General features: G+C 42.4%; 1 protein-coding gene across 1 annotated transcript in view; it reads right to left on the reverse strand.

The window, feature by feature from the left end:
- The window catches only part of LOC120051851 (regulator of G-protein signaling 3-like), a 70,144-nt gene that overhangs the window by 17,246 nt on the left and 36,157 nt on the right, over window positions 1-16,741 (reverse strand). The window contains exons 8-12 of the mRNA XM_038998740.1: window positions 14,455-14,566; window positions 13,807-13,850; window positions 12,207-12,329; window positions 10,913-11,692; window positions 2,734-2,804 (exon numbers count right to left, since the gene is read on the reverse strand). Coding sequence (XP_038854668.1) covers window positions 2,734-2,804; window positions 10,913-11,692; window positions 12,207-12,329; window positions 13,807-13,850; window positions 14,455-14,566 — 1,130 coding nt within the window. The remainder of the gene's footprint in view (window positions 1-2,733; window positions 2,805-10,912; window positions 11,693-12,206; window positions 12,330-13,806; window positions 13,851-14,454; window positions 14,567-16,741) is intronic.

The raw sequence follows: 16,741 nt of genomic DNA on the forward strand, positions 1-16,741 counted from the left end.
TGCACGTATATGCATACACTTGCACGTGTATACATGTACACATTTGTACACATACGTTTGGAAACATAAGCAGCAGAATGTATTGGCTACATTTACTTTACATGTATATGTGCATACACTGAGTGTACATAACATTAAGAACACCTGCTCTTTCCATGACAGACTGACCAGGTGAAAGCTGCGATCCCTTTTTGTCACTTGTTGAATACACTTCAATCAGTGTAGATGAAGGGGAGGAGACAGATTAAAGAAGGATTTTTAAGCCTTGAGATAATTGGGACATGGATTGTGTGTGTGTGTGCCATTCAGAGGGAGAATGGGCAAGACAAAATATTGAAGTGGCTTTGAACAGGGTATGATAGTAAGTGCCAGGCGCACCAGTTTGTGTTAAGAACTGAAACGCTGCTGGATTTTTTCACGCTCAACAGTTTCCATGTGTATCAAGGATGGTCAACAACCAAAGGACATCCAGTCAACTTCACACAACTGTAGGAAGCATTGGAGTCAACATTGGCCAGCATCCCTGTGGAACGCTTTCGACATATTGCAGAGTCCATGCCCCGACAAATTGAGGCTGTTCTGAGGTCAAAAGGGTGGGGTGCAACTCAATATTAGGAAGGTGTTCTTAAATACCTCATTAACTTTTTAATTCTGTTGCAGCCCCAATAATAACAGAAAACATAGTTGTATTACTCTAAAGAAAACATACATGTGTAGGACCGTTTTCTTGCAGAGGTTCACGGGAACCAGCGATCTTGCCAATGAGCACTAGATATTTTTCATGCATTTATGTAACCCGTCTTCATGACATATGTCATGTAATCTGTTACTCCCCAACCCTGCTGACAGATAACCAGACACAGAAACGTGCACACTGTACACATTACTCCCTCACAGCCAACTAAACTTCACTAACAGTTGAATGACAAGCACTTACCATTGGTGAGTTAATTCATCTGGTCATGTCTCTTGACCATCTCCTCTGGGATAAAAATAAAATAACAGGGGTTCCCTTTGTTGGACTTGCAAGTGCACCTGAACTCGCGATCCTTTTCCATTTCTGACATATTCCCCCTCGACTGACTGAAGCACCGTAATTGATGGATCCACCATTAACGGGGTGGTCTTCGATTAAGGGGCTTGACCTCGACTTTGGCGAGCTCTTCGGTGTCTGTGCTGTCTGCGGAGTTGCTGATGGAGATGTTCTCTAGCTCAGCTGTCAAAAAGTAGTCACCACTGATCATCTGAACCAGCTCCAACCACAACATTACTATTTCTCTCTCCTGGGAATCCATCAATGCAGTAGAAAGCTAATCTAGCTAGCCTGATGTGTTACAAGCTAGCCTCCACCGAACCGATGTGAAAGTGCTCAGTTGCTATGTTTCATTCTACATTTATAATATTAAAATCTATATTTATACTCTGAATTTGGCAAAAAGACATGCAGATTATGAAAGCAAAGACATTATTTTGTTAAAACCAGATGAAACTCCCAAACAGCGAAAAATCTACATTTTGACTAAACACAATGTATATGCAAATTAGCCATAGCGACTATGATAGAGTGCGTCACTCACCACCTGGATTCGGTCTTATGTAGCAACATTTCAATTTCTGTTTTTTACATTGGATAAAAGTAGAGACTCAGAGCTACTGCTTTTGAGGAAACAATGGGAAGTAATTCTGCTTTGAAAGTTGATCAACTTCTAAACTCACTTTTGAGAAAACCGTCTTTCAATGTTTTGGTACAACTATTGGAGAGCCCTTCTTTGTCTACACCCTTTAAGCATTGTTCACACCCTCTTAAGCCCACCCATCTCTTTGAGGGTTGATCCAACCATTCTGTACTAACTTGCCAGCTACTTCCAGACATCTAAGAGAGAGAGAGAACAGCTCACTGAACATTACTCGCCCAGAGCTTATCTGTGGTTTCACGTTCAGAGCGCACACTGTTCGCTCTGGCCAATAAGTAGGGTTGTTCTGAAAGCTCTGACCTCACAACGACAGTCAAGCACCTAAGCTAACTGGCTAACATTGGCTAGCGACTTCCAGACACATAATGAGAGATCACCCCACTCTGACCATTTTACTCCCAATAGCAGAGCTGGTTAGGCAGTTTTCATGTTATCCAGAGCGTTGGTGACTGTAACTGTGCTGCTGGCAACAATTGAATTGCGCTTTGTTGCCAACGTTTACTGACACCGGACATATTCAAAAGCGTTCAAAAATGCTTATTATTCTGCGCTCTGGCACACTAAGACGAGAGAGTCTTTTGTTAAGAAATGTAGCTAGATAGCTGGCTAGGTAAACAATGAATCCCAACGCATGACGTAATGTTAGTTAGCGAGCCAGCTAATGTTAGCTAGCTAACAGTACACTAAATTGAAATGAAAATACTTTGTCAAAAGTAGGGAATAGGGTTCCATTTGGGATGCCATTTGAGATGCAACCAGTGACATATATAAAAGTAACACAGTCGGCCACATTGGCTTTAGGGCTTTAGCTACGGTAGCAGCTAAAAGATAACATCAGGTAGCTACTTCTCTGTAGTGACTCGTAAATGTCCTACTGGTAAAATTGTTTGACACTCATGTGTCATAGTGTTGTATCTGGATATATTTGATATGTCCTAGGGACAAAACTCATAGGGATATCATTCAGTGTAGTTCTTCTATTATGCTGTCAAGACCACAATATATTTTTTTCCAATGTCCAAATTTTTTCATAACTTACAGGTTCATGGATTTCTTCTTTTTCGTGCAGCCATGTTTAAACTCACGGTTACAGTCAGATTCACTGCATACCTTGGAGGAAAGAAAGGAACACAAAAAGAGAGAGTTAGAACATGAGAAAGGCAGAGAAAAATAAGGAAGAGAGCAAGTACAGTACCAGTCAAAAGTTTGGACACACCTACTCATTCCAGGGTTTCTTCTTTATTTTTACTATTTTCTACATTGTAGAATAATAGTGAACACAAACTATGAAATAACACATGGAATAATGTAGTATACAAAAAAGTGTTAAAACAAATCCAAATATATTTGGTAGCCACTTGTAACGATTCTCGTTGGTGGAAGGAGAGGAGGACCAAAATGCAGCGTGGTACGTATCCATAATAACTTTTAATGAGAATGAATACAAAATACAAAAAGAACAAGAGAATCAAAATGAAAACCGAAACCGTACCGAATGGTGTAAACACTAAAACGGAAAACAACTACCCATAACCCATAGTAGGAAAACAGGCTACCTAAGTATGATTCTCAATCAGAGACAACGATCGACACCTGCCTCTGATTGAGAACCATACTAGGCCAAACACATAGAAATATAACGTATAGAACAAAACATAGAAAAACAAACATAGAATTCCCACCCCAACTCACGCCCTGACCAAACTAAAATAAAGACCTAAAAAAGGAACTAAGGTCAGAACGTGACACCACTATTTGCCTTGATGACAGCATTGCACACTCTTGGTATTCTCTCAACCAGCTTTATGAGGGATGCTTTTCCAACAGTCTTGAAGGAATTCCCACATATGCTGAGCACTTGTTGGCTGCTTTTCCTTCACTCTGCGGTCCAACTCATGCCAAACCATCTCAATTGGGTTGAGGTCGGGAGATTGTGGAGGCCAGGTCATCTGATGCAGCACTCCATTACACTCCTTCTTGGTCAAATAGCCCTTACACAGCCTGGAGGTGTGTTTTGGGTCATTGTTGAAAAACAAATGATAGTCCCACTAAGTGCAAATCAGATGGGATGGCGTATCGCGGCAGAATGCTGTGGTAGCCATGTTGGTTAAGTGTGCCTTGAATTCTAAATAAATCACTGACAGTGTCACCAACAAAGCACCCCCACACCATCACTCCTCCTCCTCCATGCTTCACAGTGGGAACCACAAATCAAAATCAAATTTTATTTGTCACATGTGCCGAATACAACAGGTGTAGACTTACCGTTAAATGCTTACTTACAAGCCCTTAACCAACAATGCAGTTAAAAAGAGTTATGAAAATATTTACTAAATAAACTAAAGTGAGAAAAAAATATATATATATACAAAATCAAAAAGTAACACAAGAAAATTACATAACAATAACAAGGCTATGTACAGGGGGAACAGGTACCGAGTCAATGTGCGGGGGTACAGGTTAGACGAGGTAAATTGTAAAGTGACTATACATAGATAATAAACAGCGAGTAGCAGCAGTGTAAAAACAAAGGGGAGGGGGTCAATGTAAATTGTCCGGGTGGCCATTTGATTAATTGTTCAGCAGTCTTATGGATTTGGGGTAGAAGCTGTTAAGGAGTCTTTTGGTCCTAGACTTGGCGCTCCGGTACCGCTTGCCATGTTGTAGCAGAAAGAACAGTCTATGACTTGGGTGACTGGAGTCTTTAAAAAAAATTTGGGGCCTTCCTCTTACATCGCCTATTATATAAGTCCAGGATGACAGGAAGCTTGGCCCCAGTGATGTACTGGGCTGTACGCACTATCATCTGTAGCGCCTTACGGTCAAATGCTGAGTAGTTGCCATACCAGGCAGTGATACAACTGGTCAAATTGCTCTCAATGGTGCAGCTGTAGAATTTTATGAGGATCTGGGGGGGGAAAGGGGTTGTCGTGCCCTCTTCACAACTGTCTTGATGTGTTTGGACCATGATAGTTTGTTGGTGATGTGGACACCAAGGAACTTGAAACTCTCAACCCGCTCCACTTCAGCCTGGTCGATGTTAATGGGAGCCTATTCCTATAGTCCATGATCTGCTCCTTTGTCTATTGAGATTGCGTAATCTGTAGATCTGTTAGGGCGGTATGCGAATTGGAGTGGGTCTAGGGTTTCCGGCATGATGGTGTTGATGTGAGCCATGCCCAGCCTTTCAACGCACCTCATGGCTACTGTCGTGAGTGCAATTGGGCGGTAATCATTTAGGCAGGTTATCTTTGCTTTTTTGGGCACAGTCTGTTTGAAACATGTAGGTATTACAGACTTGGTCAGGGACGGGTTGAAAATGTCAGTGAAGACACTTGTCAGTTGGTCAGCGCATGCTTTGAGTACACGTCCCAGTAATCCGTCTGCCCCTATGGTTTTGTGAATGTTGACCTGTTTAAAGCTCTTGCTCAAATCCGCTACGGAGAGCGTAATCACAGTCGTCCGGAACAGCTGGTGCTCTCATGCATGCTTCGGTGTTGCTTTTCTTGACCCGAGCATAAAAGGCATTTAGCTCGTCTGGTAGACTAGAATTACTGGGCAGATCGCAGAGTTTGTAGTCCGTAATATTTTTCAAGCCCTGCCACATCCGTCAGAGCCTGTGTAATAGGATTCAATCTTAGTGCCGTATTGACGCTTTGCCTGTTTGATGGTTCATCTGAGGGCATAGCGGGATTTCTTATAAGCGTCCGGATTAGTGTCCCGCTACTTGAAAGCAGCAGCTCCACCCTTTAGCGCAGTGCGGATGTTGCCTGTAATCCATGGCTTCTGGTTGGGGATTGTCGTACAGTCACTGTGGGGACGATGTCGTCAATATATTTATTGATGAAGCTGGTGACTGAGGTGGTATACTCCTCAATGCCATTGGATGAATCCCAGAACATATTCCAGTCTGTGCTAGCAAAACAGTCCTGTAGCTTAGCATCCGCATCATCTGACTACTTCCGTATTGAGCGAGTCACTGGTACTTTCTGCTTTAGTTTTTGCTTGTAAGCAGGAATCAGGAGGATAGAATTGGTCAGATTTGCCAAATGGAGGGCGGGGGAGAGCTTTGTATGAGTCTCTGTGTGTGGAGTAAAGGTGGTTTCGAGTTTTTTTCCTCTGGTAGCATATGTGACATGCTGGTAGAAATTACGTTAAACAAATTTAAGATTGCCTGCATTAAAGTTCCCGGCCACTAGGAGCGCCGCTTCTGGATGAGCATTTTCTTGTTTGCTTATGGCTTTATACAACTCGTTGAGTGTGGTCTTACTGCCAGCATCGGTTTGTGGTGGTAAATAGACGGCTACGAATAATATAGATGAGAACTCTCTTGGTAGATCGCGTGGTCTATAGCCTATCATTAAGTATTCTACCTCAGGCGGGCAATAGCTTGAGACTTCTTTAATATTAGACAATGCACACCAGCAGTTATTGACAAATAGACACACACACCCCCACACCTCGTCTTAGCAGACGTACCTGCTCTGTTCTACTGATGCACGGAGAAGCCAGCCAGCTCTACTATATTATCCGTGTCGTCGTTCAGCCACGTCTCGGTGAAACATAAGATATTAGTTAGTGTCCCGTTGGTACGATAGTCTTAATTGTAGATTAATTATAATTGTAATCCAGTTTGTTTTCCATTGACTGCACGTTGGCCAATAATATGGAGGGAAGTTGTGGTTTACCTACTCGTCTGTGAACTCTTACAAGGCACCCCACCCTCCTCCCCCTTTCCTCCGTCTTTTTCTTCACGCTGATGACTGGGATTTGGGCCTTCTCTTGACAAAGATTCTTATCATATTCTTCGCGTCAGACTCATTAAAGAAAAAATCTTTGTCCAGTTGAGGTGAGTAATCGCTGTTCTGATGTCCTGAAGCTCTTTTTGGTCATAACAGACGGTAGCAGCAAAATTAGTTACAAAAAATGCGAAAAAACGAACAAATGGCACAGTTGGTTAGGAGCCCGTAAAATGGCAGCCATCCCCTCCGGCGCCATTACATGCGGAGATCATCCGTTCACCTACTCTGCGTCTCACAAAGAAACGCCGATTGGAACCAAACATCTAAATTTAGGACTCATCAGACCAAAAGGACAGATTTCCACCATTCTAATGTCCATTTCTTGTGTTTCTTGGCCCAAGCAAGTCTATTCTTCTTATTGGTGTCCTTTAGTAGTGGTTTCCTTGCAGCAATTCAACCATGAAGGTCTGATTCACGCAGTCTCCTTTGAACAGTTGATGTTGAGATGTGTCTGTTACTTGAACTCTGTGAAGCATTTATTTGGGCTGCAATCTGGGGTGCAACTCTCATGAACTTATCCTCTGCAGCAGAGGTTACTCTGGGTCTTCCTTTCCTGTGGCGGTCCTCATGAGAGCCAGTTTCATCATAGCGCTTGATGGTTTTGGCGACTGCACTTGAAGAAACTTTCAAAGTTCTTGAAATGTTCCGTATTGACTGACATTCATGTCTTAAAGTAATGATGAACTGTCGTTTCTCTTTGATTGATTGAGCTGTTCTTGCCATAATATGGACTTGGTCTTTTACCAAATAGGGCTATCTTCTGTATACCACCCCTACCTTGTCACAGCAAAACTGATTGGCTCAAACGCATTAAGAAGGAAAGAAATTACACAAATTAACTTTTAACAAACCTGTTAATTGAAATGCATTCCAGGTGACTACCTCATGAAGCTGGTTGAGAGAATGTCAAGAGTGCAAAGCTGTCATCAAAGCAAATGGTGGCTACTTTGATGAATCTCAAATATAAAATATATTTTGATTTGTTTAACACTTTTTTTGGTTACTACAAGATTCCATATCTGCTATTTCATAGTTCTGATGTCTTCACTATTATTCTACACTGTAGAAAATATAAAAAATTAAGAAAAACCCTGGAATGAGTAGGTGTGTCCAAACTTTTCACTGGTACTGTGTATGTATATGTATATACTGTATATATATTATATATATATAAAAATCCATAATTAACAAACCATATTAGTAATAATGTAGGCATTTCTTGCAAAGGATTGTTACCTCTAACCAGGATTGCCATTACAAAAAATTTAATTTTTGGCAAGCAATTATTATTTTAGCAAACAATTATTGTGAATCATCCTATATTGTCCCTAACACCTTTACTCCCTACAAAAAGTTGTGGGATACATATACACACACACACACAAACACAGTCAACCCCTTTCCCCCACAAACAAACAAACTCAGATTCTCAACAGTTTTTCCATCCCTGAGCCCAACTCAGGAAAGGACTTGATTTACGAATGCATTTACCGTTGCAGCTGTTTGAGAAGGCATGCAAAATTGGGCAAAAACGGGCGATTTGATGTGAAGATTTGATTAACCATTGTCAAGTCCTAGGTGATGGAGATCAGATACACCCCATTCCCCTGAAACACACACACGCTGGTCCCCCGTTGTGACCATTTTCCCAGGCATCTCTGTGCAGTCAGACCTTTGATGATTTTGTGCCACCAGGGCCACAATAATATGGCCCCTCTCTGATTGTCCGAGTGTGACCCCCTTCCCATGGGTTACTGCAGCTAATGTTGCCAGCACTGCCACTACATGGGTGGGGGCACCCCACCGGCTAGGTACAAGGTCATCAAGGTTCTCATTAGCAGCTTTGAGAATTTCCTTGAATATTATGCTCTCCCATCAGGGGGCTTTGTAGGACCATCCCTGCAACCCTGCGGTCTCTGACCGCATTCATCTTTCTGATGTGTATGTGTATAGGCTACTTACAGTAGGCCCAAAAAACAGTATATGGGGTCACTCAGGTGGCTGTCTAGGGTATAGGTTTGGGGACCATTCCATCATGTTAGGACAATAAATAAATAAACTATATTTATCATTTATTTTAAAATGGTATATCCAATATCTGCACAAAATGGAAAGCTCTCTCTCACAACCCCTGCTCACAAACACACATGGGCTCTTGGATTTGCAACCTTTATCCTTTTTCCCTCACTTAACTCCACACTTTCCAAACACAAAAACACACACCCCACCTTCCAATACATCCGCACATACCCACGTACTGTGCTTTCCATGTCCTCGGTTTGCTGTGTTTTATCTTTACCATGTTGATATTTGAAGATGTATTATTGAGCTAATTATCCTTTCTTCTAATAGTGTCTTATCAATTGATGAAATACTATAAATGGAAAATCTAATACAAATTATTTTCCAACATCCCCTATCTAGAATGGAATAGTGTAGTTGTAGTTTATTTCTTTAACAATCGTTGTATTTTATTGCTTTTCTACAGTGCATTCGGGAAAGTATTCAGACTCATTGACTTTTTCCACATTTTGTTACGCTACAGCCTTATTCTAAAATTGACTAAATTGTTTTTTTCCCTCATCAATCTACACACAATACCCCATAATGACAAAGCAAAAACAGGTTTTTAGACATTTTAGCTAAAAAAAAAACATTCAGACCCTTTACTCAGTACTTTGTTGAAACACCTTTGGCAGCAATTATAGCCTTTATTCTTCTTGGGTATGATGCTACCAGCTTGACACACCTGTATTTGGGGAGTTTCTCCCATTCTTCTCTGCAGATCCTCTCAAGCTGACAGGTTTGATGGGGAGCAATGCTGCTCAGCTATTTTCAGGTCTCTCCAGAGATGTTGTATCGGATTTAAGTCCACGCTCTTGCTGGGCCACTCTAGGACATTCAGAAACTTGTCCCGAAGCCACTCCAGCATTGTCTTGGCTGTGTGCTTAGAGTCGTTGTCCTGTTGGAAGGTGAACCTTCGCCCCAGTCTGAGGTCCTGAGCGCTCTCAAGCAGGTTTTCATCAAGTATCTTTCTGTGCTTTGCTCTGTTCATTATTGCCTTAATCCTGACTAGTCTCCCAGTCAAACATCCCCACAGCATGATGCTGCCACCCCCATACTTCACCGTAGGGATGGTGCCAGGTTTCTTCCAGACGTGACGCTTGGCATTTCATCAGACCAGATAATCTTGATTCTCATGGTCTGAGTTTTTAGGTGCCTTTTGGCAAACTCCAAGAGTGGCTTCCATCTGGCCACTCTACCATAAAGGCCTGATTGGTGGAGTCCTGCAGAGATGGTTGTCCTTCTGGAAGGTTCTCCCATCTCGACAGAGGAACTCTAGAGCTCTGTCAGAGTGACAATCGGGTTCTTGGTCACCTTCCTGACCAAGGTCCTTCTCCCCCGATTGCTCAGTTTGGCCGGGCGGCCAGCTCAAGGAAGTATCTTGGTGGTTCCAAACTTCTTCCATTTAAGAATGATGGAGGCCACTGTGTTCTTGGGGACCTTCAACGCTGCAGACATTTTTTGGTACCCTTCCCCAGATCTATGCCTAGACACAATCCTGTCTCGGAGCTCTACGGGCAATTTCTTCGACGTCCTGGTTTGTTTTGCTCTGACATGCTATGTCAACTGTGGGACAGGGGTGTGCCTTTTCAAATCATGTCCTATTTATTGAATGTACCACATGTGGACAACAATCAAGTTGTAGAAACATCTTAAGGACGATCAATAGAAAGTATTTTTATAAAAACCTCTTTTCACTTTGTCATTATGGGGTATTGTGTGTAGATTGTTGAGGATTTGTATTTATTTAATCCATTATAGAATAAGGCTGTAACGTAACAAAATGTGGAAAAAGTCAAGGGGTCTGAATACTTTCCAAAGGCACTATATTTTTCTCACAATCCCTACCATGGCTATTATTGGGTGTTCCATTATTCGACTCCTCTATAGGAACTTTGTCATATTTAGAATAGCCATAGAGTAGTATTTGTGTCTCGGAACATTTGATTATCAATATACAGTTTATCGACTACAAGAGCTACACATTTCCCTTTTAATCTATTCTCCTTGAAGATTGGGTACAGAACTTTGCGCCGTTCTGCAATTTCCTTCGGGAACAGATCATGCCTATTTTTGTGCCAGTAAGACTTTTACCCAGGCTTTTAACCATTAATTTCTCTTTAAAGAAAGCAAATTTGAGCTAGTCTGTATGTCAAGTAAGGCTAATCTCAGAAAGATGTTCTCCTTTTAAAGTTCATTAACGTCCATTTCAATCTTAAACGTTTTGTGTTGTTATCCAGATTGAAGGTTATTGCCCACCAGTATGTGAAGTGCTAATATTTAGTCTAACGTTTTTATCTTGAGGTGAACAGCACCGCCATCTTACTTGCAGTGGTACTTGCAGAGACTTACCTTCCTCCCTGAGAGGAGCATGTAGAGCTGGTGCACCGAGCCTCCGTTCCTTGTCAACTCCTTCCTCAGGGTCTTGGGGGAGGGCCGCATCCAGCCGCCCGGTGGGGGAGCATGGCCTCTGTCCAGGCGGTGGATGGTGCTGTCGGAGATGAAACGTGGCGAGCGCAGCTCCTGCAGCAGACTGCCTTCGCTAAGCGTGCGTCTGTGGAGGACCCTCGGCTCGTCACCACCGCTCACGCCCTCACCCCGCTTCCTAAAGGGAGAGCACTCCCCGATGCTCCGACGTTCCAGGCCGTCTTTGTCACAGTCCTCCTCATCCTCCTCTTCTTCTCCTTCCCCCATGGGTTCTGTGTTGAAGGAGCGATCGAGGAAGCGCACGTCTGGGACTGTGAGCGAGGAGGACGGAGAGGGGGATAGAGGTATGGCACCCATGCACGCTGTCTCTGACATCTCAGTGGCGCTCTCTCCCTCACCCTGCTGCCTCTCCTCGTATCCCTCCTCCCCTACATTCTCCCTTTCCTTCCAGATGCCCGTTCTCTCCAGGCTCATGCTTTTGCAGGTTTTACCTATGGTACACGGCGGGGGCGTGAGGGGCAACTTCTGTCCGAGGTCCTCTGTGCTGCGCACCACCAGGGGGATGAGGTTCAGAATATTGGCTGGCGGGCTGCTCATGCTGTAGGGTTCGGAGGAAGGGCCTTGCGAGGAGGGCTCTTCGGTGGCTTGACGGCCCAGATTTAGGATACCAAGCTCACAATGGACATCAGCCATTGGTTCCAACATCTGTCAACACACAGCGGGGCAACACTCAGCTATTCAATCATTGGTTCATTGCTTTAGCTTTGGAGGCGATCTAGAATGTAGCGAATGTGCCTTTGAAATAACTACATTGCAGTGGGATTGTGCAGAATCCCTGAACTACAAATCACCTCACATCCAAATTACTACATATCATTATGTGATCAAGGTTAACCATTCTGCAACTTGCCTTTCACAAAAGGATATAATTTTGTATAATTCTAGCCTCATCTGACACTGTACAGTGTGAGTTTGAATGGACTTGATAAGAAACAGATATGCAGATATGTCAGATATGCAGACAGTAGGAAAATTGCAAAAGTTGAAAAATGTACATAACTTTCCAAAAATGTCCTAGTTTTCCAGAAATCCTGGTTGACATATTCCTGGAATCAGGAAGGCATAAGCAGGAAATATGGAATTCGCCAACCAGAATTTCTCGAAAGTTGGAAAGAAGTGGAGGGTGTCCATTTCAATTTAACCCTAGTAGGCAGTGTACCTGGTCATGTACAAGTGTATCTCTCTGCTCCAGATGCTTGTCAATGTTCTCCCGCAGGCACTGATGTACCCGCCTCTTCTGCTCCACCGTGTACGCCTCCAGACTGAACAGGCACTCACTCCTCTACAATAGACAACACAGAGAAATAGGGGTCGTATTTACTACTGAGAGTTGAACGCCCGCGGTCTTCAGTAACTCAGCTGTCCTACAACACAATATTCTAGAACCTTAGCTAAACATTTTGAAACCTTTTTCGAGGCATGACCGCCTTTTTTGAGGTGGTCTATTGTAAACAAGAGCTAGTCCTGAATCGAATGCGGCATACAATGTGTCAAAACAAGGCTTTAATAGACCGTGTAAACATTTTAGTTATATGTATACAGACACCTCAAAAATGACCACTGATAAAGATAAGCAAAAACGACTGTATAAAATAAATAATAAAAATAGTATTGCCCTTCCAAATAGCCTATTTTCATGGAGGTGGCATCTAATTTTACATTTGGAAACTTGGTGATCCCAAGATGCAACCAAGTTCTGTAATTCTCCTGTGGCCCTTGGACTTTTCATTGCCTCCCGAACCATCCTTTTCACTGTGCGTGGGGACAAGATATACATTGTTCACAGCTACATAATCTGATTACATTTTTTTTTACTGTAATCAGTAACGTTTCAAGCTAAAATATCAGATTACTGATACTTTTGAAAAAATAGATGATTACTTCTTGGATTACTTTTAAAGGGCGACTGCACATCCTGATTTGGCTTTGTTTTTCATCAATGCTCATGCGGCCTTAACTGAAGGCAAACGACAGTTGTCTTGAGGGTGTGGTTTGATGTGGGTGTTTCTTTGCTATTCAATCACACCAAAAGTCAGTGTAGTAGTGAGTAGAGCGAGGTAAACTAAGCTAGCTTTGCTATGGAGAAAACAAAGTTTTCAAGTTGAGGACTTCTCCCCTCTGACTTGCCATCTCAAGATCGTCAGCTAATTCAGTTCTATGTGTAGGCTAAAGCCTGCGCTGACCTTGTGTTTAGCCAAGCTGACAGCAGCTAGCTAGCATAGTTTGATGATAGTTGATAGGATAGCCAGCTGCAGCTGATATTTCTCTGTCACATCAGTTATGGCAAGATAGAAAGAGCCAGTGTCAGGAATGTGTTTCATAAGACTTTGTATTCTACAATGCCTTGCTACGAAAGTAGCTTGCAACTAAATGTTTCAATGTTTCATCACGTCAAGTAAATACATGATACCGTGGAAACGATATAAACTACTGAGAGTTGATTGCCCGCTGTCTTCAGTAACTCAGCTGTCCTACAACACAATATTCTAAAACCAGCTCGTTTATGTCTCGTCTCTCCTCATATGCACTGTTTTAGGTCCCAGAACATCCCTGTTGCTGTAATGAACATTGTTACTTCAATGCAGTCTGCATTTGGGTTTTACCTGAAACATAATACAGTATTTGTATTTTGTATGGAAATTTGTCTTCTTGCTTTCTTATTCAAAACCCCCCGGACACCAGACACACATTGTATTGTTGGATTTGTATATAATAAGTCAAATAATTAAAACAAATTACAAAAGCTCATTCATGTTTACCTCTGTCCAGTGGATGATGTACAACCTCAAAACATCAGCAGGAACTGTACAGGATGAGAGAAAAAAGACATCTCATACAGCATAGAGAAACGGACTGCAAATCCCACATCCTTAAATAGACTTTGTTTATCCTTTGATCGCATCATCCAAAAATTCATCCTTCATATCACTTCCATCCTCTGACATTTCCAAGTACAGACGAGTAGGGAGGAATTTGATAATTCAGCCCTATAGGACATTCCCACATAGATCCCCCAGCTGATGAGTGCTGCTATGGGGTGTAACGGGAAGGTCAAGAATACACAGCCCCCCCGTCCACCCAAACACCTCGCCTGCCTCTGTACTTGTCGGAGCGGGAGACAAGTCCATTGTTCGAAGCAGACAAGGCATCAATGGGGCATCAGCTGAGCTCCAGTTCCAAAGTCACTGAGGCCTCCACAGTCCCCAAATCCACCCGGCCCCATCCCTCCAGCACAAAGAGGTCCCATCAGCCAACAAAAACACAACACAGGCGTGTGTGTAAGTGTGTGTGCACTATGTGTATCTATGTCTAACTCTGTGTGTGTGTGTGTGTGTGTGTGTGTGTGTGTGTGTGTGTGTGTGTGTGTGTGTGTGTGTGTGTGTGTGTGTGTGTGTGTGTGTGCTCACCATCCCGCAGGCGGAGCTGGTGGAGGTACAGGGGGCTCTGCAGCACATTACAGTGGCCTGCCTCATCCTCCCTAGTCAGCAGCATCAGGTCTGTGTAGATGAGCAATGTCACCTTCAGGGGGAGACAGAGGGCAAGGCACTGAGTCACAGAGCGTAGTACACAGAACAAAAATAAACACAGTTACAGTTCATATTAGGAAATCAGTCAATATAAATAAATTCATTAGGCCCTAATCTATGGATTTCATATGACTGGGAATACAGAGATGCTTCAGTTGGTCACAGATACCTTGAAAAAAGGTAGGGGCGTGGATCAGAAAACCAGTAATTTGCTTCATGCAGGGTGACAGATCTCCTTCGCATAGAGTTGATCAAGATGTTGATTATGACCTGTGGAATGTTGTCCCACTCTTTTTTAATGGTTGTGCGAAGTTGCTGGATATTGGAACACGTTGTCGTACACGTCGATCCAGAGCATCCCAAACATCCCAAACATTCACAATGTTGACATCAAGTCTAACTGCAGTCAGGTGAAGACCCTGGTGAGGACAACGAGCACGCAGATGAGTTTCCCTGAGACAGTTTCTGACAGTTTTTGCAGAAAGTCAATCGGGCAAACCCACAGTTTCATCAGCTGTCCGGGTGGCTGGTCTCAGATGATCCCGCAATTGAATAAGCTGGATGTGGATGTCCTGGGCTGGCGTTGTTACACACGGTCTGCGGTTGTGATGCTGTTTGGATGTACTGCCAAATACTCTAAAACAAGGTTGGAGCTGGTATATGTTGGAGAAATTAACATTGAATTCTCTGGCAACGGATCTGTTCGACAGATGCCAATCGCACTCTCCCTCAGCTTGAGACATCTGGGGCATTGTGTTGTGTGACAAAACTGCACATTGTAGAGTGGCCTTTTATTGTCCCAAGCACAAGGTGCACCTGTGTAATGATCATGCTATTTAATCAACTTCTTGATATGCCAGACCTGTCAGATGGATGGATTATCTTGGCAAACAAGAAATGGTCACTAACTGGGATGTAAACAAATTTGTGCACAACATTTATTTATTAAATTTTTTGTCTTTGGAATATTTCAGGAATTTTTATTTCAGCTCATGAAACATGGTACCAACACTTTACATGTTGCGTTTTATATTTTTGTTCAGTGTATATACAGTCAGCTCCATAATTATCGGCACCCTTGAAAAGATCAGCAAAAAAGACTGTATAAAATAAATGGTAACACTTTATTTGGAAAGTCCATCCATAATACAAATACTGAGCTATATTATTGTATTCAACAAAGGAATGGGGAAATTACATTATTTTATACCAATACAGTTGCTCAGACAAAGAGATTTTGTTTAACAAGTAATACAAAATAAAGAAATAGTGGTAAAAAATATTGGCACCCCTGTTTATAATACTCTTACACCCTTGTGATGATAACGACACTGACACTTTTTCTAAAATGTTTTATGAGATTGGAGAACAAATTGGGAGGGATCTTGGCCATTCCTCCATACAGGATCTTTCCAGATCCTTGATATCCTTTGTTTGCTCTTACGGCTGCTGTCTTCTATTCAAACCACAGGTTTTCTATGGTGTTCAAGTCCAGAGACTGAGATGGCCATTGCAAAATTTTGATTTTTGTGGTCAATTAACAAATTTTCTTTGTGGATATTGATTAGTACTTGGGGTTATTGTCTTCCTGGAAGATACACTTGTGGCAAAGTGTCATCCTCCTGGCAGAGGCAACCAGGTGTTTGGCTAAAACCTCCTGGTACTTGGTAAAGTTCATGATGTTGTTGACCTTAACAAGGGCCCCAGGACCAGTGGAAGCAAAATAGCCACCACCATATTCTCCCGTAGGTATCAGGTACTTTTCTGCATATGCTTCTGATTTTCAAAGTCAAACCCACCCAGGGCCGTAGCTTCAGTGCTTTTAGAAAATATTCACACCCCTTGACTTTTTCCACATTTTGTTGTGTTACAGCCTGAATTCAAAACTGATTAAATTGAGATTTTGTGTCACTGGCCTACACACAATACCCCATAATGTCAAAGTGGAATTATGTTTAGAAATGTTGACAAATTAATAAAAAATTAAAAGCTGAAATGTCTTGAGTCAATAAATATTCAACCCAAATTCGGGAGTAAACATTTGCTTAACAACTCACATAATAAGTTGCATGGACTGTGTGTGCAATAATAGTGTTTAACATGATTTTTGAATGACTAACTCATCTCTGTACCCCACACAAACAATTATCTGTAAGGTCCCTCATTC

Source organism: Salvelinus namaycush, chromosome 1, assembly GCF_016432855.1.
Source record: "Salvelinus namaycush isolate Seneca chromosome 1, SaNama_1.0, whole genome shotgun sequence".
Taxonomy (NCBI): Eukaryota; Metazoa; Chordata; class Actinopteri; order Salmoniformes; family Salmonidae; genus Salvelinus; species Salvelinus namaycush.